This window comes from Gavialis gangeticus, unplaced genomic scaffold, assembly GCF_001723915.1.
Source record: "Gavialis gangeticus isolate Ggan-Ray unplaced genomic scaffold, GavGan_comp1, whole genome shotgun sequence".
NCBI lineage: Eukaryota > Metazoa > Chordata > Crocodylia > Gavialidae > Gavialis > Gavialis gangeticus.
Window position 1 is genome coordinate 41,629,263 of NW_017729004.1, and position 26,296 is coordinate 41,655,558.

Below are 26,296 nucleotides of genomic sequence, written 5' to 3' on the forward strand. Positions count from 1 at the left end.
ACTGAAGCAAAAAGCCCTAGCTCAAATTTGCACCGCTTCTACTTGAGCTGCTGCAAGCACACATGCTTGTATGTGTGGACGTGCCCAAAAAGTTCAGAGAAAAAAAAGTATTTTGTTTGCCTTTTCACAGGGATAGTATAAAGATACAATCCTCTGAAGTTGCTTTATTCTCTAAACTTGTCATCTCCCTGATAGCATCAAATAAAGCAATACAATAAAACATGCTACTAGCACTTTTAAAAAATATATATTATTCCCCTCAATTACAGACTTAAGACAATGATGTTTCTTTCTCTTAGTTGGAATTTTCTGCCGGTGAAGTTTGGATAGAAAATATTTGACACCCACTTTTTCATGATTTTTTTTATAGTTGAATGAATATTTCCAGTAAATTATACCTTAGTTTCTAGTATCTTAAAAAGATGATCTAATCCTTGATTTTCTCTCAGTATTATCCTGGTTTCTTTATCATTGCTAATTACACCCAGTGTTTTGAGTGCTAACAGCTGAATAACTGGATATTCAGATTTCAGCAGTTCCAGCAAAGGAGGAATCACATTTAGCTCACGAACTGCAGCACGACTTTGAAAATCCTGTAGTAAAATACCAAATTGTAACAATGTAAGTGAAACAGAAACAAAACAGCACGCTGGTTCTTGTCTGTTCAGGAAAAAAACCAGAGAAACTATAGTTTCAAACTGTCACAGGGTGGGGACCCAGGAGCGGCTGTGATCTCTCCTGGCGCCCCCTACCGTGCCAAGTTGGCAATCAAGCACCCTCGTTCTCGCCCACCACGTCTTTGATGGTCAAAGTATTATAAGGGAGGCTGCCTTTATTTGTCCCCTTGGACACGGTGCTCTTATTTATCCTAGCCCTTGTTCCGTGTAGGTCGATCTGGTGCACCCAGCCTTATGGGCTGTGCGTGGCTCCTACCACCCCTTATACCATGCCCCAAGCCTCTCTGCTGTACCGGAAGTTGTTGAGTCGCTTGCTATTGCCTGTGTCCTCACGGACGCCCTCTCCGGGGCTCCTCCCAATGTACTCTCGTGTGCCCTCCCTGGGGCTTCTCCCAATGTACTCTCATGCGCCCTCCCTGGGGCTTAACACACGCCCACTTTGGGTTTCGTGCCGATGACCGCACTGGGACTCATCACAATTGGGCTCAGGCGGCCTCAGCCTTACCTGGCCCTTAATCCTGACTGCTGTGCCCTCCCTGGGGCCCTGCTCGCCCTCACGCCCTCCCTGGGGCCCTGCTCGCCCTCACGCAAATCGGGGCTCAGGTGGCCGCAGCCGTGCCTGGCCCCCAGACCCGTCTTCTCAGGTCTTATGCCCCACTGGGTCTTCTTGCATGCACCCACACTGGGCTTCCCACAATTGGGGATCAAGCGGCCTCAGCCTTACCTGGCCCCCAGACCCCCTTTCCAGGTCCCCCGCTCCACTGGGGCTTTCCACTATAGGGCTCAGGCAGCCTCGGCCTTACCTGGCCCTCACTGCACTGAACCCCACCTTATCAGGGTTGGGGTCAGTGCACCTCCTAACTATTGTGCCCTCTCTGGCACCAGGAACCCCCACACAACTGGGGAGCTCCTATGAGGCCTCCTCCAACCCCTTATAGCCTCACCCGGTCCTCCGGTGTAACCACAAAGCAAAACCACAAGCCAATCGGCTATAACACAAAACCCAAGCCTCCTGGCTAAAACTCAAACTCTAAGGCCTCTGGCTAGTCATCATTTTCCCTCTCTGCCAGGGGTTCCTCTACCTGGCTTCTTCACCCAGGAGCTAAGTCAGGCCCTCAGATTGTATAGACTGCAACACTGCAACAGTGCTCCTTCACCCTTTGATGTTAACCCGGGGAAACTACCTGCTTCCACAGAGCTCCTACTCTCTCAACTGCCAGAAGAGAACTGCCTATGGCCTCAGCCTGGGCTGTTTATATAGGCCCCGCCCTGCCCCTCCTGGTCAGCTGACCCTTGTGGTTGCCCCAGCAACCAACACCTGTCCTTCTTTAGGAGCAGGCACTTCAGTGCCCTGCGACACACCTCCCCCTTAAGTTCATAAACCTCACTAGGAGCAGGGCGCGTAACTGCCCTGCGACACAAACATATAATGAGTTAATGCTTCGGAGCATGGAACTCTAAAGATTTTTTCCATTTTGGCTAAGAGTGGATATGGAATAAAATATTCCAAAACAATGCTAAAAAAAATTCAAACAATTTTGTAACTAAAGTATTCATTATACTGCCCCATTATGGCTGAGGATAGACTCATTCTAAGATCTTATTGTTAGCATATAAAGCGGGGAAAATAAGCTGAAAACACTTGTGTTCATTATAACTCACTTGTGGATTTTTTGGGAAAGTATGATAAAAATTAGTTTGATCATTTTTAATTATTTTAATGTGAAAATAGGTTTTTTACACTTCAGAGTATCTGCCCTGTTTCATCTCTTTTCCATGCTTTGAAAACTTAAAACAGATTGTTTATATTTATGATTGTGTATGTGTACATATATATACACACATTCACATATTGCTTGATGAGACTCCATGCTAAATCATATTAAACATGGTTAAGAAACAAAGAAGTTACAATTGGTTAAAATAGCACATTGCACATGTGCAGCACGTGATTTTTCCTTATCACTTTAAGCAAGCACCAGGTGCAGTTATCCAGATATACCCTACAACAAAGCCAACCAGATAGCAAGAGAAGAGAAACAGTAAAATGTGATTCAGAATAAAGACATGCTCTGATGCCCCAAAAAAGATAGCCTCATGAATTGAATTCATTATTGAACTGATTCACTTAAGCCTCTGAAAAGAACTACTATACAAATGCACCATTCTTTTGCTAAGCAGCGTATGGGTGACATTAGCAGCGATTGTGACCAAGTAGCCAGTGATAATACTCTCCTTCCAATTCCAGAAAGTAGGTGCCAACATTATTTACCTACAGTTGGAAAGAAGTTCAATCCCTAACTATAAGAGCTTGTTGGCCAGAACCAGGCAAGATACAAATTTTAATTACTTCATCTGTGCAGTTTTGTTCAGAGCTTAAGAAGGATGTTCTATAACCCTCAATTTTCAGCTAAAATCTTTCAAATTAGAAAAGGGATTTGCATTTTTTTAACATTTGGGGGTTTGATGGAGATCTCACACTTCTATAATACAAGAAAAAACTGCACCAAGGTCAACTAAGTTATTTTAATGGAAAAGTGTAGCCAGAATAAGAATTATGTGCTTTGAGTTTTAGGTTCTTTAAATAAATCAATTAAGTCTATTTATTAGAAGAAAAAACATGATCAATCTCCATAGAGAAATTTAAAATAATATTTTACCTGGACCAAATGATAGATGCATTCAACAGAGTTCTTTTTAACATCAGGATCAGGGCTACTTAGCAGTCTGATAAGTGGTTCTAACCCACCTTGCTCAAATATTTGTACTTTACTGGTATATTCAACTGCCATACGTGCTAGACAAAGACTAGCAAATTCATGGATGATAACATCTTCTACAGGGTGAAAATAAAGTAGTTCAGTTAGATTTTATATAGCATGGTACATGTTCATTCATCCAACCGTTTAAAATATTATTTGAAAGTCAATAACATTTGCTGTTAATCTTATCTGACTTTTCTGTAAATCTGCTATTTAATCTACATAACATGCCATACTACTCAGTGAATAATTGAACTGTGTCTATAAAAGCACAAGGTCAATCACTTATCTAAAATGTGTTATGACAAATCATAATTTACAAGGAAGCTTTCTATTAAATTGCCTGATCAAATGGCAACAAGAAATTACTTCTGACAGTATTTTTGTACAATGAAGTGTCATTGCAAGTTACCTTCTGGCACCAACCGAGCTATGAGTGAATTTGTGACATCTAGCTCTCTTAATAATTTCTTGACATCACCTACAATGAAAAACATAAATATGGAGCTTTTTGTCTGGTTAAATCAACAGAACACGTAAATGGAGCTGCTTCTGAAAATGAAAAACTAAGTAAAACCCTAATGAGGCTACTTAATGTGAATCCCTAAACCTAAGAAATTGACTGAGCTGGAAAGCCTCACAATGGAATGGTGATGGGAACAGAACATAAAATTGGCAACCTAAAGTCTGTGGCCCAGATTCAGCCTGTAAAGAAGTCTGATCCAGCCCACAGATACCGGATCCAACACAGGGAATCAGTGTCATAGAACTCTGCTATGCTGCCCACCCTTCCACAGCATTCCCTTCTGCTGCTCCACAGCATCTGAGTTCATCCTTGCTGCAGAGGAGCCAGGTATCTGGCAGCTGGTGGCTCAGATGGTGGGGGAAAGCAGAGAAGGATGGAGACATGTCACCTTACAGTGACATCCAGATCACAAGCTCCAGCCTGTGCCATCAAAACGTTGCTGGTCCCTCTATGACATCATATTGATTTACAAAAAGCATCCAAAAATGCCATCAATATTTCATTGAAAATGATTTTTTTAACAACTTATCAAACCCACTAATCATTGCAAAGTCTTGGATGACAAACATGAAATGCCAACGTCTTGAAACACTTTTGCAGAGATTAAGTATTTTTATTGCACTAAAAATAATCTTTGAATGATTTGTTTCATAAAGCCATCATTTTCTAATTTTCTGTTCACAACACACATTGCAAATCTCAAATGTAAAATAGGTGGGTATTGTTAAAAGCATGATAAAGACTACATATAATAGACTTAATTATTGTTGCCATTTGCTTAACACAAGCACTGTCAACAGGAGACCAGGGATAAATTCTACTTTACTTTACATGCCTTAATGGCATATGTGCAACCACCTAACTATATATTTTGGCACTTAAACACAGTTTCAGATTTTATTTTGCCCTGTAGCCAAATATGATCACCCTGGGCACATCCAGACAAGCACGGTCATGTGGTATATGGTGCTGCAAACATGTCTGCAGAGCCACATACCATACAGTCCAGTGTTCTCTGCATTGCATGGCACGCTGCCCCCGAGTGTGTGCTGCACTGGGGGGGAGGGGGGTTCTGCAGGTTTTTTTGACCCCCAGGATAAGGGATAAGGGATGTATGTGGCTGCCTGGTGGAAAGGATAAGGGAGCATAAAGGCCACCCTTGGGGCCAGGACCTTGCTACAGCCCTCCTCTTGAAATTGGCCCACTACATCTTGTATTTAATATTTATTGGATAAGACAGAGAGCAATAGGGAAGCTTCTGTCCCACTGGAAGCAATAGTCCAATTTAGGGGGCAGGACCCTCTCCTTTCCAGGGCAGGATCCACCTGACTGGGCAACATAACTTTTGGTATGTTTGCTTTTCCTGATCCCACATGCCTCTCATGGGACCAGCTTCAAAAAGATGGCAGGAGAAACACTTGGAAAATGCCTAATCTGTGATACGTTGGTCAGGGCACTGTGCTGTCAAGCAAGAGATGACAGTTTAAGCTCTTCTGAGTGAGAGGACCTAGGACCAAGGTCTTCTGCTGCCCAGGCAAGTGCTCTCATAACTACCATATTGGGATAAAGCGCAGAAGTGTCCTTCTCATTTGCTAGTGTTTAACATTTGCTAGTTGTGTTTTTTTGTTCAACTGAAGTTTTGGGATCTATCCAGCCTTAAATGCTTACCTGAACAATCCTATTTCATCATACAGCCCCGCAGAGAACACTTGTGGGCATGTGCACACTTATGTACACAAACCTGGATCACAAACTGTGCATAAATGACAAAATTACCATTTCAAAGCTGCATCATGCCATTTAGGTACATAAAGTAAAACAGGATTTAGTCCACAGTTTCAGAAGCAGACTTCGGGAATGTGTTATTTCAGACAGAAGTATCACAGAATTATGATGCTGTATTGAGATACACCAGCATGTCAAAATGTTGAAATGATACAGTTAAAGCTGAAACAACATAAAGGAAGGACTTAGATGTGAATATTCAGAGTCAGCTCCTCAGACCTTCTGCCCCCTTGGCATAATTACTGGTACACAAAAAAGGGTGTGTGTCATAGCATATGGTGATGTCCCTTTCATTAAGGGGCAGATGAAAGTATAGAAACTCCAGGCATAAGCCTAGGGCCCATAGCTGCTAGCATCTTGTTGTCACATGAAGATTAAAGTGGGAGAAGACCATGACGGGAAAATTGGAAGAAATGCTTGGGGTGGAGAAAAAGGGAAAAGAAGACGAGGAAGAAATCAGAGCAAAAATGTAAGCAGGTGGGGAGTTGAAGATAAAGTAAGGAACAGAAACTTCAAATTGATGTGGAAAGCAGAAGGCAGCCTCTGAAGGATATTTTCCAGTCATGGCGCATATCAGTCATATTTTTCCAGTCATATCAGTCATCTACCAAACTGTGATATATTGAAATGAAGCCTTACACAAAAGTTTAAAATATAAAAAGTGTCCACTGAAACTCACCTTGTCTTATATATTTCTTTTATCTTCATAGGACAATCACAGTGGAGTGTGGACATAGTTCAGTAAGCCTGGGTATCAGTAGTTTGGGGCTGCAGTGGCTAGACCACTAACAAACCACCCAAGTATTTACCCACCTTCTTAGGTGTGTTCTGTAGCCCATGGTAAGCTCCATGCTGCTGCAGTTACAGTGCTATCAGTTTCTGAGCTAGCTAGTTAAAAACTAGCTTAGGTACATATATACCTGTAGACATACCATTAGCTGTAATTTAACTAAGACATCTGTTGGAGATGATAAATACCAATACTTGTTTCTCTCTGTCTTCTGTGAAAGGAGAGAATGTATTCTACCCGTACTGGCTAGCCAGGAGTTTCATATGCTCAGGCTTTTTTAGACATACTAGGCTTTCAGCAGTTAGAATTTAAACTGAACATTCGCATCATTTTAAGTGGTTTAGAGCTCAACCAGAAACCTTTTTTTACCCTAAGTCAATTGAGTTACACCAGAGACAAATTCCCCCCACCCACTCCACTTTTTTTCCCATGTGGATGTTTTTTATTTTATTAAGGTATCAAACATTAACAGGATATTTTAATATGTACCAATATTGCCTTGTTTTTAACATCCCATAGATCTCTACCAATTCTGTTCATAAAAATAACAACTCAATGAAAACTTTTCAAAATTCAAGAGTCTTACTATTCGAAGCCATGATACCAAATGCCATGGTAGCGTTTTTGCGAACAATTGGATCTTCATGGGAGATTAGTTTAAATAAAGGTTCCACAGCTCCAAGATTCAGGAGTGTCACTTTGTTTTCATCACCTAGACAATAATGAGGTTAAGAATCCTATTTAAATTACTGAAATTATTTTTGTTCTAACACAACACATTTTAGTTGCATTTGAAATGTCCCTCTACATTTCATAATCTATATAAAGAGATTATAGATATTATACTACAGATATCAGTTTATCTATAATATGTTACCAATCTCTTTATATGGATTACCAAATGCTGAGAAACATTTCAATAAGAAAAAAAAGACCTAAAAGTCCAAACATAAGATTATATAATTAAAATTCTGTAATAGAATTCCAACCCTAACCCACAGCAGAAATGAACATAATGCATCCCATATAAATAAAACTTGGTAGTTCATGGATGTGATGTCACAATGAGGACTTGAGTAGAGTTTTAGAACTGTAGGCCTGGATCTAGGACCCCAACTCATAGTGTCATGTCATTACCTCAGAATCTAAGCTCTTTCAGTAGAAAAAAAGTAAGTCTCCTCCAACCCTTGTGGTTCTGAAGAAAATCTTAAAATATGAACTGAGTGTCAATGCTACATTAATTTCTTTCTGAGTCTGTCAACAACCTGAAACAAGAGCCTTGCAAACTGCTCAATGAATCTCAATGGGATTTTAACACCAAGGTGTACTTCTCTGGATAAACTACCTTCACACCAAACGAACACAAAGGCAGATAGAAAGGAGGACTCATGACACTATTCCTCACTTGCTGGGCAAAGGCTTGTATAATCAAGTACTAACTAAATGTGCAATAACCAAAGTTACTGAGCAGCAGTGCTGGTGAACATCTTTTTAGTGATGTTACTGTGCAGTAGCCTAATAATACTGCACAGTAGCGTATTAGCACTGTTTGTGCTGTGATGCACTACTACACAGTATTATTAGGCTGCTGCGCAGTTAGCATCTCGTATAGACACACCCACTGAGACTTTACTGTGGAGCTAATTAGGCAGCTCTGAAGTAAATATCTTATGTGGACACACCCAGTGAGAAGTAAACTGTTCCATGAGCAGAGGTGAAATTACTGACTCCTTTGTCAAAGCAGTTAGGGAGCAGGGAAGGAAGTGGGTGACTTCCTGAGTACAGTCTGTTCTTTGGTGCAGCTAGGGCAGGGTAATTATGCACAAAAGAGACATCTTCATTGCAGTGTTACCAAAAGCTACCTATATTCAAGTTACTCCTCTCGTATTAACCTACCTTGAGTTACAGCAGCCATGCTATGAAATCACATGGGGGCCATGCTGGTTGTGCACATACTCACATACAGTATTGAGACTTCCAGAGGGTGTCCCATGTTCTTAATGCTTCACTAAGCTGAACCACTCTATTATTTCTTTCCCACTGAATTTTGGGGAAATGTGTCTGTCCATTCAGGAGTATTGTGGGAAGGAACTGGCCATAATTTTTAATTAAAAACATCACACCACCAGGTTGTGTGCGTGAATGGGACTTGAATAAGGAGCAGTGAAGATAACTTGAGTTAGCTTTGCAACAAAGACAATCCCCATCTAGTTAATTGCAACACTGCCATGTAGTTTTCTGTGAGGCTACATTAACCACTACATTAACTACTTAAAGAAAGATTAATTTAGCAGAAACAGCTGACTAACATGTTTGTCTCCTTTTGACATAATGGCAGAACCTGCCACAGAGAGCAAGGGGGAGTTCTCAGCCATCCTGACAAGGGCACAAAAAATTCATCCCCCCTTCCCCAAATTTAAAGGAATCATTTCTCTTCTCCAAAATTTAACTGTGTTACTTTCTCAATTCCAAAAGCCTCAACTTCTTCTGGAATACTCAAATCCAAGCTCAGCTTAAACACTTTTCAGCACTACAGAAACTCCAAATATTCCCTGGCTAGCTTTCAAAACCTCCAGCTTTTTTCGAACAACTTCATCTATGTAGTCAATTTCTATCAATACAAAAATTTGGAGCATGCAAAAACATCACAATTTAGAACAATGTAAAATAAATCAAATTAAATATAAAACTAATAGGTTAATAAATACAGTGATATCCTTTGTGTAATGGATTAGACTGAATGGGGATGTGTGAAGTGATTGGGAAAGAACTGGGAAAGGAATAAACACATGATTTGGGGGTTCCTACTATATAATGTGTGTCTAATATGCCACACAAAAGACATAATGCCTTGATTATATATTTTTTAAAAACAGAAGCACTGGAGGAATTCAGAATACGACATGGTTGTCTGGTTTCAAAACACACAGAAATCAATTAGATATTTGAGGCTGGATGATCTCAGAAATACTTCAGTTATGGAAATACTATTCTTGAGAGAAATATACAAACATAATTAAATGTAAAATTCAAAACACAAACAAACAGGGACATAAAAAGCTCAAAATAACTATTTTTCTTTTAAAAATTATTTACCAGTATAAGGTCCTCTCAAAATGTAACATGAAAAGCAGAATCTCTCATTGTCCAAGATGCTACAATCTTTTCCTACCAACTATTATAGTCTCATTAAGAGAATATCTAAAAACTCAGTCCCAGAATTCAAACTACTTAATTTATGCAAGACACCGGGAACAAAATCCTATTTCACTTTATGTGCCCAAATGGCAGTTATCCAGCCACATAAATGCCTTTTTTTGATGCTTACACACAGTTTGTAATCCTGCTCCACATGCAGTATGGACTCATAAAAATCCACATAACATGCACAGTAGACTTTGCCCTGGCCAAGCAGAGCACAGCTTCATACACACATACCTGACCTTAATTCCTACATTGTGGCCTGGCAAAGAAAAGATGAGGAGGGCCGCCTTATGTTTTAGCCTAATAGCCTGCTTTGTACGGGTTAGGGCACTCACCCCAGAAGCAGAGTACCCAGATTCTAGGTCCACCTTTCCCAGCAGGAATTTTAACCAACATGGACATATGTAGACAAAACAGGGGCCCTAAATTGAATCAGTGGGTTTTTAAAAATGCCACTTCAATTTAGGGCTGATTAAACCCCCATGTTATGCATACACCCCACTGACTTACCTGCCTCTCTGGTGGGAAGAGGAAGGCAAGCTACCAGCAGGTGGAGTGGTTCCTGGGCTGTGGAGGGGCCTTGTGCTTCCCTCCATGGCAGTGGTGGCCCTCCCCAAGGTGGCACCTGCCCACAGGCACCCAGCTCGGGTGGTCCTGGGGGGGCACCACAGCCGCAGAGAGAAGTACCGGGCCCCAACACAGCTCAGGCAGGCAGGCAGGCTCCAGAAGGGAATTGAAAAAAAAAAGATCAGGCTCACCACTTTTCTTGGGTGGAGCCTGCTTTCCTGGGCAGCTGCCTGCAGGGCTTCCTGGCAGAGCCCCTGAGCTGCACAGAGCCCTATGCTTCACTCCACAACTGTTCCTGTTTCTTGGGCAAATGCCCTGACTCTTAGACTTTTGGGCTAAAACTTAGACAGGCCCTCTTCCTCCTTCTCCTCCAGTGCCTAACACCTGCTAGTCAGAGGGTTTTGATCAGCTACAACTTTATGACTGCCACTCACCTGGTAAACATGTGTACGGAGTGGTGTACCCATCTAACAAGAATTCAGGCTACTCTACTTCCTCAGTAGGCATGCGGACACGGTACGCCTCCACGCTGCACGTGGAATAGGATCGTAAACTGTGCATAAGTGCCAAAAAAAGGCAGTTATGTAGATGAGTCACAGCCAGTTGGGAGCATAAAGTGAAACAGAATTCTGCCTAGAGACACTAAGGAAGAAGACTGGGCAGGGTGGCACCTTGGAAGCAAACTGGTTCTAACATAGAGACCACTTACTTTCTAAGTTGTCACGCTGCCATACCTTCTGCCTGACTTGAGACTAACACAGCTAACCATGTCTCTTCATAACTATAAATATAGCGTGACAGATATTTTACAAAAAACTTATGGAAGTATTTAGTATCAAACAGGATGGTTAAAGTTAATAGACTAAGAAAAAAGTCAAACTACTTTAAGAAACATAAGATAGAGAGAGAGATTAACAATGAAAAGACAAACCTTTTGATGCAAATTTATATATAGCATCACATGCTTTAGCCAAAACTTCCTCTTCTGGAGAATTAAGCATTAGCACAACTGTTGCTGCTTTTTTGCTTTCAATCGATAAAGTATCAAACTACCAACACAAAAAGCAGAGAAAGAATATTCTGAGTTGGACTGTTCAAGGCACCAGCTCATCATATTAAAAAAAGAGAAACAATATCACCTGAATTAGCAGTACACTGTTAAAATAAGTTTTCGATCTACTCAGCAGAATGAAGTTTCAATGTTGTTAGCAACATAATATTTTGCTGAAAGGCAAAAGGGAAAACTTACCTCTAAAGCAGTCGTGTTAATGCAAAATTGTAAACTCAAGCTAGTTACACATAGTACCAGGGATCCTGGTTTTTTGCTGTTTAAAAATTGCAGTTCTCTGAGAAAAAAACCCAAATTCTCTGATTAAAACCCCCCAAATCCACATTTTTCTGTGATTAAATTGAAGCATCACTATATATAGGTATCAGATGAACACAATATTTTACTGATATATTTACAATTTTAAAGCTGTTTGGAAGCCTACCAGTGCCTCAGTCATTACACTAAAGTATATTCTAAATCCCTCTACATTTTGAAGTTTGATTTTGTTTTTTTTATCATGGAAAATCAGAGCTCCCCCTGCCCCCTTTGCTCACCAGGATACTTTGTGGTGCTGAGCAGCCTTGATATGCCAGTGCCCTACCCCTACCTGTGCCATTGCCCCACACTACCAACCCACAGCCCCCCGGCCTTGCCAGTGCCCCTCACTCCCAATCCATAGCCCTCCATCCCCCCCAGCCCTACTGGTACCCCTCGCTCCTGAGCCACAGGCCCCCCATCCCTGCCAGTGCCCCTCACCCTTGACCCACAGTCCCCCATCCCCCTAGGTACTCCTCACTCCCAACCCACAGCCCCATGGCTGTGCCAGTGCCCCTCACTCCGGAGCCACAGCTCCCTGCTCTCCAAGCCCTGCTGCTGCCCCTCACTCGTGACCCACAGCCCCTTCCCCCCCAACTCTGCCAGAGACAGCCCCCAGCTGCCAGAGCTACAGGACCAGGACCAGAGCCAGAGCCTGCAGCCTCCTGCCCCAGTGCCTGTGGGAGGTGGTGGCTGCTGTGGCCAGAGCACAGCGCAGAGCCCAGCTCTCCCCCCGCCCACCCTCCAGGTGGCACAGCCGGAGCACAGCCCATGGTGGGGGAGGATGTGGCCTGCCCGCTGTGGGCTTGGGGCTCCCCACCCTGCTGTTCTCCCCCTGGGGGCCTCCACAGCCCAGCAGGTGGGACCCAGTGTGGGAGGGCAGGGAGGTTTAGTGCCGCTGCTGGGATTTCCACACCAGCCATGCTGCCAGGGCGAGGTGCCCCCTTCCCACCTGGCAGCAGCGACAGCAGTGGTACAGAGATGTGCCCTCTGCTGCTGCTGGGCAGGCAGAGGGTACCTCACCATGGCAAGTACTGCTGGTACCAATGGCATCAAGCCTCCTCTTTCCTCTTTGCCTTCCCATACCAGGTCCCACCCACTAAGCTGCAGAGGCCCCTGGGGGGAGGGCAGCAGGGGGGAGCCCCAAGACCACAGCGGGCAACCCACATCTGCCCCCACTCTGGACACAAATCTGGGGGGCACATGCTCCCCCCTCCCATGGCCCGTTCTCTGGGAGTCCAGACAGCAGCAGGGAACCAGCTCCCTTGCTGAGCCACTCCTGGCTCCATTCTGCTCCCCCAGCTGAGCCCCATGGCTGCATATTCCCATCCCAGCTCTGGGTCACATGCACCACACCAGCTGGGCAGCACCCTCAGCCCCAGCCCTGCCCCATTCCCTCCCTTGCTCACTGTGAGGACCTCAATCTGCGCCCCCATAGACTTGCCTGTAGGGAGCTGTGAGAGCTGCTCTCCATGCTGCCTGGCTGCCATGTGCATGTGTGTGCGTGCACATTCACAAGGCGCTCCCCACCTGATAGTCTTTTACCCACTCCACCCAGATCTAAGCAGTCCCTTGTAGGCCATAACTTTAAAGGAGAAAATCTGAGTTTTTCTGTGATCAATGGAAAACCCAGATCTCTGTACATTACATATGCAAAGTTTAACTACATCATTTACTGGCAATGGTTTCAAAAGCAGAGATCCTGTTGTCAGATCAAAAAATATGAATTCCTTTCTCAGCTCTGAAGACAAATAGTTTGCAATGTGTTTTGTAAACCCCCATCTGGCTCCACTAAAGTCAATGGAAGTATTGCCGTTGCTTTGAGGGCAACGATTTTTGAAAATTGGGAAAATCCTAATACTTGCATATCTAGAGAGTCTGAAAGCAACAAAAACTAAGTGATTCCAGTATGCAAGAGGGTAGAATGTTGTGATAGGGGCTTTTGCAATTCTGATGTTTCAGCAGCAGCCATGGAGCAGTCTGTGGGGAGATTTCTCTAAAGAGCAAGCAGCCCTGTATAGAGGCAGGTACTCAGATGATGCATGAGGAATAAAATTTGGCTCCTGGTGCACATTCTGCTGCATTGTGGTAGTTTAAAAAAATAGAATGATTCTTCCAACACCACCATCACCTCAGATTACTTACCAGACACCAGTTTTTTACCACCCACAGTCCCTGCCTTCCCAAGCACCAGTTTTTTACCACCCCGCTCTAGTTGTAGCATTGCTGGAACATGATCCCTGTTCAGCCAGCTGGAAGTGGTACAAGTGCTCATTTCCATTTCTGACTTCTCTCACAGAGACAGAAATATTCCATCAAATCCAGCTACTCTAACCCTGTTAATAGACTTTTTGAAACTTGCAGCTTGAGAAAGGGTAATCTTCTAAAAGCTCTTGTGATTTATATTTAGACTCAAGAATTTTTGAAGATTTTAAAATTTAACCATGAATAAAATTTAATATTTTTGGCTTTAAGATGCAATTTTTGCAACTTCATGAAAACTTGCTTGTATCCTACTGATGTCATATTCAACAGCTATATCACTGCATCAGATTAAAGGGTCTAATATTTAGCAATTACATAAGAACTAAGTCATATAGATTCCCTAATCCTGACTGTATATTCATTTAAAATATAGCAAAGAAAATATTTTAATATATGAATAATTCTCTATACCTTTTACTGTTGTTACATTATATATGAATACACTGGATATACATTGCATGTTATACGTATTTATATGTTAAATAGGTATATAGCTATACTATATAATTACATATCTGAAGTCATTTATTATTTGTACATGCTGTGCTAACTTTCAATTTTTTTATAGCTACTGTTACATCAGACTAGCATTGCCAACTAATGATAAACAGCCAAGTCACTGAAACTTATACATTAGGGCTGTGCAAAGCTTTGGTCCCTGATTTGATTCGGCGCAGATTTGGCCTGATTCAGCAGCCAAATCTCTGAATGGAATCAGAGGGTGGGATGAAAGGAAGGGAGAGGGAGCAGAGTCTTACCTGCCACTATTCTCTGCATGGTGAAGTGTGCCCTGACAGCCCCTGGTAAACCAGACCCAGACTGTCTGAGGTTGGGGTCGAGGTGTCTGCATCTGCCTGTCTCCTGCAGGCTGTGGCACCCAGCTTTGAACTTACTAGTGCAGAGGGAGCCCAGGATTGTTGTCCTGAGCACCCTCTACACTTGCAAACAGTAATGGCATGATTGGGATCTGATCCCCAATCTCATAATCCTACCTTCTACTATGCCCACGTGGTATGGTACAATTGGAGATCAGAACCCATTGTACTGTTAAATGTAAGTGGGCTAGGGGCCTCAGTCACAGATTGATAAGATATAGGCTTCAGCCAGCATAGCAGAATTTGTCAAGAGAGTGAAAAGCATGATTGTGATCCCTGGCCTATGTAGCAGCAGAAGCCCCTAGTGCAGATGCAGTTATATTGTCAAAATTGCACTTCTACTAATTTAGCTGGTTTTGCTCCTAGGAGTGCTTTTGCTTGAGTGGCACAAAGCATGTCCAGTCCAGGATTGCTTTGCTGGTATAGCTTACTGATATTCCTAAACCAGTAAAGTACCAAGTGTAGACATAGCCTTTGTACCCTCATAGATTTAAAAATACAAAACCAAAATGCAGTAAAATCAGTCCACATCCATGGCTTTACACTTCCTCTCTTATGCTGGCCAACAAAGCCAACTTGAGAGAAACCTATGCTGGCTGTAATTCATGGAGTAATGTAATACATTTCCTTCATTCTCTGCCAACCTCCTTGCTGCTCCTTGCTTTGGGCTGTTTGCTAAAACCTCTCAGTTTCCAAACTATTTGGAGATCAGTATGTGCGCATCTGTTTTTGGTTATCAACTCAATTTGTCACATCTGCTTAGTATGGATGTAGTAGTAAGTAATACTTGTACAGTATACAGTGTTCTTCATTCTGAAGGACCTGAACACATTACAGACTGAAATACACGGATGTAGAGAAGTGAGACATTATGGGAACCTGTGAAATGTGCCACTGCCTCAGAAGCTCCTGACCTAGTAATTAGAAAGATGTGAGACTGGGCAGGATTGTCTGTTTCTGTAGAATGTTATATCCCCCGCTTACCACACAGGTCTACTCTGAAGGGCATCCTGATTTCTAGGACGCAGAAATTTTTGTGTTGGAGTTAGCAAAGGAGAAAATAAAGGTGTGTTGAAGGGTCCTCAGTATCTGCTGGTCATTCTTCTCCATACAGATAGTATGAATCAACAATAAGGGCTATCACATATGTAAGGCTGTATTAGAGGCCATGGAATGGCTCTGATACCTCTCTGTAGCCCACAGACATCCCAGCATATAGCCTAGTCACTTGGGTGGTACATTGGGGTCCAGGGTTTGGGTGCTTTGAGTACTAATTAATTAATACAGTTTAGTGTTTTCATTAAATGACTGGGGAGACAGTGAACACTCATAACTTCTTTAAGAAGGAATACTGTACCCTTTTGTCCATACTGTGCCTGCCCCGACCACAGTGTAAACAAAGTAATTCTGGATGCTGGGTAATGTCTTCAATCTGCTGCTGACATCCCTTGAAGGTAAAAAGCAAAGATAGGTGCATTCACCAACTTACCCTCTCCTAACATCGATGGAAATTCTAGAAGCCTGATCCTGCAAACTTTTACTTGTGTGAGTTGCCCTACAGAAGCATGTGAAATTACTAATTGGTCCTAATTAGTTTATCTGGTTAATGAACTACATGTATAATAGGGGTGTGCAAAGCAGGCCCTATTCGATTCGGGCTTGGCCTGATTTAGGGGACAGTGATTCGATTCATTCCTTCAGATTACTGTCCCTGATTTGATTCGGCTGAATCCGGATCTGAAGATTCGATGCTGATTCAAAGAATCAGCAATTTGGCCATAGACACAGCTTTAAATATTTTTTCTTCGTACTTTGAGTTACCAGCACAGCTTGTGAATGCTGCAATGCTGGGGTGGATGGAGCATCCCGCAGGAGCATGGGGGCCCCCCATGTGCTCGGCAGCGAACCCAGAAGTGGACCAGAAGTACTTCCAGGCAGGAAAGGTTCTTTGGGTAGATGTGATATCTTTTATTAGACCAACAAAATAGATGGAAAACCATTCTTGTCAAGTTTTCAGGCACAAACACCCTGCTTCAGGCACTGGGAGACTATTGCTGTTATGTGTTCTCCTGTTTCTTAAAATACTTCTGTTGCACATTCACAGGACAATCCTGCCCAACCTTTATAAACTTTCAAAGTATGTCCCTACAGTAAAAAGCAGTGCTAGGCAGAGATCAGGCTTTAGCTCCTGAACCAGTAGCAGTTTGGCCATGTCAGTAGCTTATCTATCTCTGCCCAGCCCTGTATTAACAGTCTTGCACTGTACTGACATCCCATCTGAGAATGCATCACCAGACTAGAGGCAGATTTGAATTTCCACAGATTTCAAAAGGAAGCCCTTCCATGTAACCAGCTTGAGACTGGGACCTGGTTTCAGCACCACTGTTTCTTATTGTGGTTCTTTCAGTAAGCCCAAAGTAACTTACTCTAGAGACTTTACTTCTTTGGGAACTATGCAAATAGCAGCTGCTTGCAGCAACAAAGAACAGCTTTTTCAAAACAAGAGAATTTTACTAGCTAGGAGGAGTACAGTACCTTCAGACTCCTGGGTCAGAATGGAATAGCAGTGCTTACATACATTCCTATGCTGACAGCATTGCTTGCCTCTCTGGCCCCAAATGTCTAGGTATCAGGGGCCCTAGCAGGCAGCCGTAATGGCCTAGTCAACCAAACCTGCCTGAGGTTCTAATTGGCAGCCCTACCTCAGCTGATAAATAAGCTGGCCACTGTTAGGGCTCCCTGACTGGCTCCTGGAGAAACAGCATCTCCATTTAAGTCCACCCATAACTAAAGACTGTAGGTCACCCAGTAGCTCTATCCAAGGTATGCTATGGCAGTGATGCTCAACATTTTGGCCCCACATGGCAGATGAGTGGTGTGAGGCTCTCATACCACGAACAGGCCCCATGCTTCATGAGCTGGTTCCACAAGCTGGGATCAGGCCCCACACCCTTGTGCTGCCCCTGCCTAGTCCCACATGCTGGGATTGGGCCCCAGGGCACCCAGTTACCTCTATCCAGCTTTGCATGTCAGGATGGGGGTCCCACATCAAATCTGTCCAGTCCCGCATACTGGGATCGGGGTACTAGGGGCCTGAGCCAACTCTGTCCAGCCCCATGCACTGCAGTCAGGCCCAATGCCAGCCTTCACACTAGGACATAGTCCACAGGTTTCCCCATGCCTTTGGGAGCACCGTGGGTTCAATGACATGGCACTGGTGGCCAGAACTGACCTGTGTGCCAGGGTTGAGCAGCCCTGATCTATGGTAAGACTCTCTGGATCCTGTACTATCTAGTTTTCTGGCTTCTGACTTTCCTTGGCTCTTCTTGTGGACTCTAGATTTTGGGAACCCCACTTGGCTTTTGTAATTTGGTCTCTCGACTCCTGAACCATGACTCAACCCATCATCTAGATTCTAACTCTGTATTTCCTCCTTGGATCTGGTCACTTAGGGCATGTGTAGACGACAAGGGCATTCATGTAGAACGCCTAAAAATTTTAACACGTCTTTGTTTTGGTGTAGTACGTTTGTGTTTGCATGACACGGAGTTTGTGTTTGCACAAACAGCACTTTCAAGCAAGTTAAGCCTCATGTGTCATTCCCCTCAGATTTCAGTAGGGGGAGTCAAATACCAATTTACCCCCTGTAATGTCTTTGCTAATGTATTACAGCAGGAGGCGCATGTAAACCACCCGGCCTTCCCAGTGTCTGCCCCCGACTCTCACTGGGCAGTCCTGACTCTCACTGGGAGTCTCCCCTGGGTATGGTCATGGTCAACCCAAAATCCTTGCCACTTGCACCCACCTATGCAAGTCTTGCACCTGTCAGTCTGGTCTCTCTCCATCAGTATATGATCCCAAAGACCCCATCCCAATCCCAAAGACAAGCCACATAGTTTCATAGTTTCTAGGGCGGAAGGGACCTGAGTAGATCATCTAGTCTGACCCCCTGCCATGGTAGGAAAGAGTACTGGGATCAAACGACCCCAGCAAGGTGTTCATCTAACCTCCTCTTAAAGACCCCCAGGGTAGGAGCCAGCACCACTTCTCTTGGAAGTTGGTTCCAGATCCTAGCCACCCTGACCGTGAAGTAGCGCCTCCTGATATCTAGCCTAAATCTACCCTCTGCCAGCTTGTGACCGTTATTCCTGGTCACTCCTGGCAGTGCTCGGGGGAACAGGGACTTCCCCAGTGCCTGCTGATCCCCCCTGACATGAATCCTCCCCTCCTGTTCCTTTCTTTTCCCATCCCACCATGTTATAAATATATGTGTTTTTTCTTTTATTTATTATAGCTGCTATGATAACTGCTATGATATCATGAAATATTCAGGGTTTAGAGTACCAGGTGGGTGGGTATTTGTTGCTGCCCCATTGATTGGCAATTGCTGTCGATGTTGGTGGTGGTGGCGAGCTCTTCTCTCTTCTTCTTTTCTGGTTTTTTTGAAATACAGTTCCCAGTATTCCTGAACTCATTGATCTTAGTACAGTTTCCAGTGGGGGCTCCCATTGGAACCCTCCCATTCCCTGCCCAGGTACACTGTCAATCTGTTTGAGCTGGCTACAAAGGACCAACTCACAGGATCATCATAAAATTCTAGTTTATTGGACAGATGCAAAGGTCAGACCATAAACCTTGGTGCTGACCCCCTCAAATACACACACATTCACACACACACACTCACTGTAACTAGCTATGAACACTAAGCACCGGTGTCAAGATATACCTATCCCCAAGCGCTGGAGTCCACCATCGATGGGCAGTCGAGGCTTCTTTCAGTGCGATGTTGCTTCAAAAGGGGGTTGCCAGCTGGTCCCTCTGGCTGGGCAGGCAGGGTGCTGGTCAGGTCAAAGAGGGCACCCTTGGGGGTCATTCTTCACTGCCTTTTATCCCTCTCTGGCAGACTTTGGTGACTCCCCAATTCTCAGGCTTACCCAATCCGGGGGTCATTGACCTCGAAGGACATCCCTCTTGGTAGCTGCTGGATGGCAGCTGTCAGCCCCTGGGATCACGTCCGCAGGTATGTGCAGTCTCGGGAGTCCATTTATGAATTTTGATTGATTCACTCCCGTGATGAACAGAGCTCTAGAAGTGGTTGATTAGGGGGTATTTCAGCCCCAAGTGTCTGTTTCCAGTGTTGATTAGTTCAAACCGGGGCTTGCGTACCTTTAACAGTGAAGTTTCAGGGAGTTCCTGGCTCTGTATTGATTCTTTCCTCTCCTTAGCCTGTGGTATGTAGGTGTTAATTGCCGCTCCTTAACTTACTTATCCAGACTAGCTACTGTGTTACACAATCAACCATGATTCATTCAGGGACCCACTCCATACAGAGATTTCTGCCCTTGCTAACATTATTACGTGGTACAACTTACTTTTAAATTTAAAGTACATTTGTAAAAGCATCTACAAGCTCTATTTTCACTACAATAGAAATATTATTATTTCTATTATTATTATTATATTATTATTATAAAATAATAATAATATAAGAAAAAGAGAGAGGGAGAAAGAAAAGGTAGAAAAGAGAAAGTATCCCCAAAAGCGGGCAACTACTGCAAAAGGGGCTTTTGCCATATGCAGGAGCTTCACATTTGAGTGAGGGGCAGGCAAAAAAGGTTTCTTGCTACATTTCTGTAGCGACACATACGGCTTTTGGAGATGTGTTGTGAATTACTTTTGGAGGTGTGTTGTGAATTGTTATATAAATGTTTTGGAATGTTTTTGAAAATGTGGGTTGCTGTTTGGCTTGGTCCCCCACCTGCCTAGTCCACTGTAACAGGGAACCCTAGCTCTGTTACTAAGAGGTAGAGCTGCCCCTTTAACACCCAAGCCTACAGGAACAACAAACAGGAGGGTAGGAGTTAATAGCCCAACCACCCAAACTGTGCAGATGACAGGAAGGGGATAAGCCTCTGGACACCTATAAATCCCAGGGCTGAGGCTGGCAGGAGGAGGTCTCCGGCAAGTGACCAGAGGAAGAGAGCTCCTGCATGGCAGAACTACCCAAGAATGCTGTGGTTGCTGGCCAGACAGTTGCTGTGGCTAATGAGGCTCTAGGAGTCTATAAGGTACTCAGAGCTGGGGGCGGTGCTCAGTGTGCAAGGAGCATTTTGGGGTTTTAAGGAGCCAGAGTGTGGCTTTTATGACTTGAATTATGTTATAGCCCAGAGGCTTATATTTATGTTATTGTTTTATCTGGTGGACCAGGCTGAGGCTATTTGGGGAGAAGGAGGCCTGATTGGGGCACATTACTATGCAAAGCCCCAGCACCAGGGGGAGCACAACGATAGGGGGTGATCAGACCCCAGCGCCAGGGGGCGCAGCACCAGGAGCCGCAGAGACAGGGGGCAGATCCCAGTGCCAAGAGGCACAGTGACAGGGAGTGACCCGAACCAATGCCCTAGGGTGCAGGCCAACAGTTATATACCATCTGCAAGGCGTGGGCCACCATGAAGGGGAGGTTTGGAGCAGTTGATAGCAACCCCTAGCATTGGGGTAGTAAATGGGCAGCCTCCCACCTGAGTAACACCATAATTATTGTTCCATCAAGGCATGGCAGACGAGATAGGTGGGTGGGTAGCCCAGAGACAGAGGGCCAGGCCTATGTTAGACAAGCCCGGGGATGGACCCCTGTCACACCACCCAAGAGCTATAATAGTTAACCTTCTCACCCACATGGTGGGGGGGGCTCATTCAGATGTGGGTGACAGTGAGTAATACCCCCCTCCCCCAAACCAGTCACAGTCTGGAAGCAGCAAACCCCTAGCCCAAGTCCAGATTTCCTCCCCCTTCCCCTGACTGTCTTCTCCTCTGCCCCACATCTGCAACACCCAATGCCCCTGTAGACAGACTCAGATTTAAAGTGTAAGTAAATTTATTTCAATGTAACCCGGGCAGTACTGCAAGAGGTATCCCCTCTCCAATTGAAGGGATCAAAGCAGGTGCACAAGCACTGTGGGAGGTGTAGGGAACTCTCCTCCCCCTATAGAGCAGAGCCAGACCACCAATGGGGACTTAACCATATACCTTTTAATGAGAGAACAGTACTGGGAACATAACCAGTATAAACCAGGGGGTATAGGGGACACTACAACTCCCCGAGGGAGCAGGATTCAACAAAGGTTAGACACTTACAATCATAGACATACTCATCCAGTTGACAAAAGACAGGGTTAACCAAAATATAAAACACAAAGAGCAAAACAAACAATACTGGTTGGTGAAATATAAAAGGCGCAAAATACAAAATGTCAAATAACAAGGAATATAGGGCCTAGGTACCTGGAGGGGGAAGAGAGGAGGAAAACACAATGACCCCTTTCCACTGCAACAAGAATTTCTCCCTGTTACTTCACTCACACCAAATCATCCCAGCTAGGACTTGAACTCAGATCTCCCACACAGTAGGAACAAACTCTACCTCACAGCCCCCAGTGCTGATGCAGTACCAACCTACTAGGTGTCTTGACCTTCCAGAAGCCCCAGCCTCATGTTGAGCTGCCTGACCTCTTATTGGAGGAGCTGGAAGCAGAGCTGAGAACCTCTCAGGTCGCTGCTCAGATCCTTGCTGGAGGTGGGGAACCTCTCTTGCTAGCCACACCCTCTCGTAGGGGATCCTGGAGCCCAGCAGGGAGCCTCTCCTGCCGGCCGCACACTGCACTGCTGAGGGTCCCACTGCTGCCTGCAGGTCCCACTCCTTCAGGTGTTTCTGGGGCAACTGCTTCCACCCCACTGGCTCAGCTCTTGCCAGCTCTTTGAGACTCTTTCCTTGTGGTATCTCGCTGGGCTCTCCTGAGTCAGCTGCACTGCCCCTTTTATCCCCCTCCAGGTGACTCCAGGGGCCTATCAGGGGACATGGAGGGTGAGTCTCTGGGGCCTGGTTGGTGAGGAAAGGGAATCCCAAGTCCTCCAATCATCTTTTCCCCTTTCAAAACCCCTGGGCTAAGTCACTACTAGCTAGCCCGTCACATCAACATAACCAAGAGAAAGAACAAAGCACTCCTAGGTGTTGTTGTCAGCAATATATCCTGCCCGACAATCATGCACAAGGGCTGCCCGACCAGCCGCTCCTTGAGGAAATCTCGGTCCCTGTGCTGCTGCTGCTGCCTGGAAACACCTCCATTGTCTGGCCACTTCCTGTCGTGCTTTTTCTTCCCATGACTCCTTGAAAACCTCTCCGTGGCTCTCACAGATATTGCATAAGCAGGCTGCCACTACAAAGGCCATGATATTTTCTTGCTCTATCTCAAGCTAGCGCATAAGCGCCCTCCATCTTCCTTTCAGTTGGCCAAACACATATTCCACAGCTATCCTGCACCTGCCCAGATGGTAGTTAAAAAACAGATTCTGTGGGTCAGTGATGTTCCCTCTACAAGGTTTCATGAGCCAGGGCTTTAGGGGGTAGGAAGCATCTGCTAATATAACCGGGGGAATGGCGACACCACGGATCACTGTCTCCTCCATGCTGGGTACATAGTGTCCTTTCTCCACAAGGCCAGGCAGAGGGGAGTTTCTGAACACGCACGCATCATGCGCGCTGCCAGGCCACCTACTATAAATTTTTGTGAACCAGCCCTGATGGTCCACCACAGCTTGCAGGATCATGGAGGCATATCCTTTCCTGTTTGTGAAAGCCCTCCCCCGCCCTGCATGGCACAGCACTGGGATGTAAGTGCTATCTAAAGCCCACATGCAGTTTGAGAACCCCTTCTCATTAAAGCCATCTATGACTTACTGCAGATTCACCAGGTGGATAATTTTGTTTGCAGCAATCTCCTTGAGCAGCTGGCATACCTCATGACTTGCCAGCCTGACTGTGCAGGCAGCCGTGCCAAACTGGTTCGTGATGTACCGGAGGCTGGATGGGCTGGCCAGTTTCATGATGGCTATTGCAACCCTCTTGTCTGGTGGGATGTCCCGACACATGTTAGTGTCCTGCCTCATGATGTGGGGCCACAGCATCCAAATGATATGATAGAATGTCTCCCTTTTCATTCGGAACATTGCCAGCCCCTGCTGGTCATTCGCATGATTCGCTCCCACCAGTCCGAGCTGCTCTTGCGGGCCCACACTGTGCAGATTCTGGTCCCCCTCAGGTTTCTCAACAGAGCCTAGTCAAATTCCACTTCTTCACTTTCCTCTGTGTATTCCAAGTCCTCTCAGTACCTGTTTCTTCTTCTTCTTCTTGTCATTAATGCTGTTAAACCAGGAACACAACTTGCCAACCAGGAACACAACTTGCCAGTGAACAATCTAGCACAGTTCTTATCCTTCTCAAGCGTTGCAGCAGTAATCCCCTGGTAAACAGAATTTGCAGAAGCAGTACTGCCACTTCCTCCTCCTCCTCCTCTTCCTGCTCACCCATGTCCTCCATATTCTCCATGTCAGAGGACTCTGTACTGCATTGTTCTCCATTGTCACATATTTCATCCTCAGCCTCTATTTTGCCCCTCTGTCAGCAGTGGCTTCTCACCCATCTGCACAAAGCCAGGGGCAGGCACTGTAGGGTGTTGTGTGGTCTGGAGCTTGGTGCAGCTGCTTTTTCAACACTTCACCCTGGCATCCCAGGGCATTGGGGCTTCTGCACAACCTTTAATCCTGAGCCTACCAGCCACCGGTGTTCTTACATAATCAAACTTGCAAACAAAAAATGTTTTGCCTACTCCTCTCCCGGTAATGGTAGGCTACTCAAAACTTTTGCCACTTCAAGGAAAACAGGCTGTCCTTCTGTAATAAAATTATTTTGCACAAGCAGGCAGGTAGATATTGATTTTTGCAACATTCCAGGCCATTGAGCAGCCATCCCATAGTATAATGGCCTTATTTATCCCATCACCAAGTATTTTTTGTTGTTAAACTGAGTGCTTTATGACCTTTGGGTGTTTTGATACTTACAGGTAATGACTTCACAATTCTTGGAATTTTTTGAGACCCTCATGCAAGCACAGCCTGAGTATAAAGGCATCTCCCTGCCCAAATTTTGTCAGCCCCCTTTCACAAATCACTTGTGCTGTTGACCATGAACTGCTTCACCATGTCTCAGAAAGCCAGGACCAGCAGTGTGGAGCTGACAGCCCAGGAGGATGATACACTGGAGGACTTAATCAACATTTGGTCAGAGCAAAGGATCATAGACAAGCTGGAAAGTAGGAGGAATAAGCCTGTTTATGTTGAGGAACATGCGAGGGCATGATTGTGCCCTTGCACCTGCATGCCTTTTGCGATCCCGCATTGCAAAAGGCATGCAGGTGTGAGGGCACAATCATGACTGGACCCAGATCAGGTGCTAGATCAAGTCCCTGGGCATGTGTAGACGAAACAAAATTTCCCATTTACACCAACATAACTGCGTTTGTGTTTGTATGACCCGGGATTTCCCACTGCTTTAAAGTCCATTTAGTGCCATATGCTAACACTGCTCAGAGATGTTTTAGCTTGCATTGCTTTCGTGTTATGCTACTCCATGTGTCGATTTTATTTGTGCAAACAACCAGAGACTCCAAAGACTTGTAATGAATCCCTTTCGCCACAAGGGGCTGCTGTGCCAGTAGGCAGCGCTATGTGTTCTTTTTTTTTTATCCTCTTTCACTCCTCCCCCCTCAGCCCTCCCTCCTCCCTTACCACTCCTCCTCCGCAGTTTCATAGTTTCATAGTTGGTAGGGTCGGAAGGGACCTGAGCAGATCATCAAGTTCAACACCCTGCCATGGCAGGAAAGAGTACTGGGGTCAAACGACCCCAGCAAGGTATTCATCTAACCTCCTCTTAAAGACCCCCAGGGTAGGAGCCAGCACCACTTCTCTTGGAAGTTGGTTTCAGATATTAGCCGCCCTGACCGTGAAGTAGCACCTCCTGATGTCTAGTCTGAATCTACCCTCTGCCAGCTTGTGACCATTATTTCTAGTCACTCCTGGTAGTGCTCGGGGGAACAGGGACTTCCCCAATGCCCGTTGGTCCCCTCTAACTAGTTTGTAAACAGCCACTAGGTCCCCCCTCAGCCTTCTCTTGTAGAGGCTGAACAGGTTCAGGTCCCATAGCCTGTCCTCGTAGGGCCTGCCCTGCTGCCCCCCGATCATGCGAGTGGCCCTCCTCTGGACCCTCTCCATGTTGTCCACATCCCTCCTGAAGTGCAGCACCCAGAACTGGATGTAGTACTCCAACTGCGGCCTGACCTCCTTGGACCTGCTTGAGATGCATCTGTGGATGCATGACAAGGTATGGTTGGCCTTTCTGACCGGGTCCCCACACTGTCGGCCCATGTTCATTTTGGCATCAATAATGACCAGTTAGGTCGTGTTGAGACGTGTGTGCTTCCTTGCTTGTTTGCCTAACCTTAACCTTTAACAATGTTATTACTTTTATTACTTTCAATCAAAAGTAAAATGATGGAGCAGATAAATTTCATTTTCTACCCACTCTTAATTGTTCCTGCACCTATTGTCTATGTCTTATCACCACCACCACCACCAACCATGCACCCTC

The 26,296-nt window shown here is 45.0% G+C and overlaps 1 protein-coding gene across 5 annotated transcripts in view; it reads right to left on the reverse strand.

Annotated features, from left to right (window-relative positions):
- The window catches only part of ARMC3 (armadillo repeat containing 3), a 157,859-nt gene that overhangs the window by 83,800 nt on the left and 47,763 nt on the right, over window positions 1–26,296 (reverse strand). For 4 of the 5 annotated variants that reach the window (XM_019508298.1, XM_019508301.1, XM_019508299.1 and 1 more), the window contains 5 exons: window positions 11,243–11,360; window positions 7,127–7,252; window positions 3,852–3,920; window positions 3,338–3,513; window positions 399–593 (listed from right to left, as the gene is read on the reverse strand). In XM_019508298.1, the coding sequence (XP_019363843.1) occupies window positions 399–593; window positions 3,338–3,513; window positions 3,852–3,920; window positions 7,127–7,252; window positions 11,243–11,360 (684 nt within the window). The remainder of the gene's footprint in view (window positions 1–398; window positions 594–3,337; window positions 3,514–3,851; window positions 3,921–7,126; window positions 7,253–11,242; window positions 11,361–26,296) is intronic. The other variant, XM_019508302.1, reaches the window with a different exon arrangement.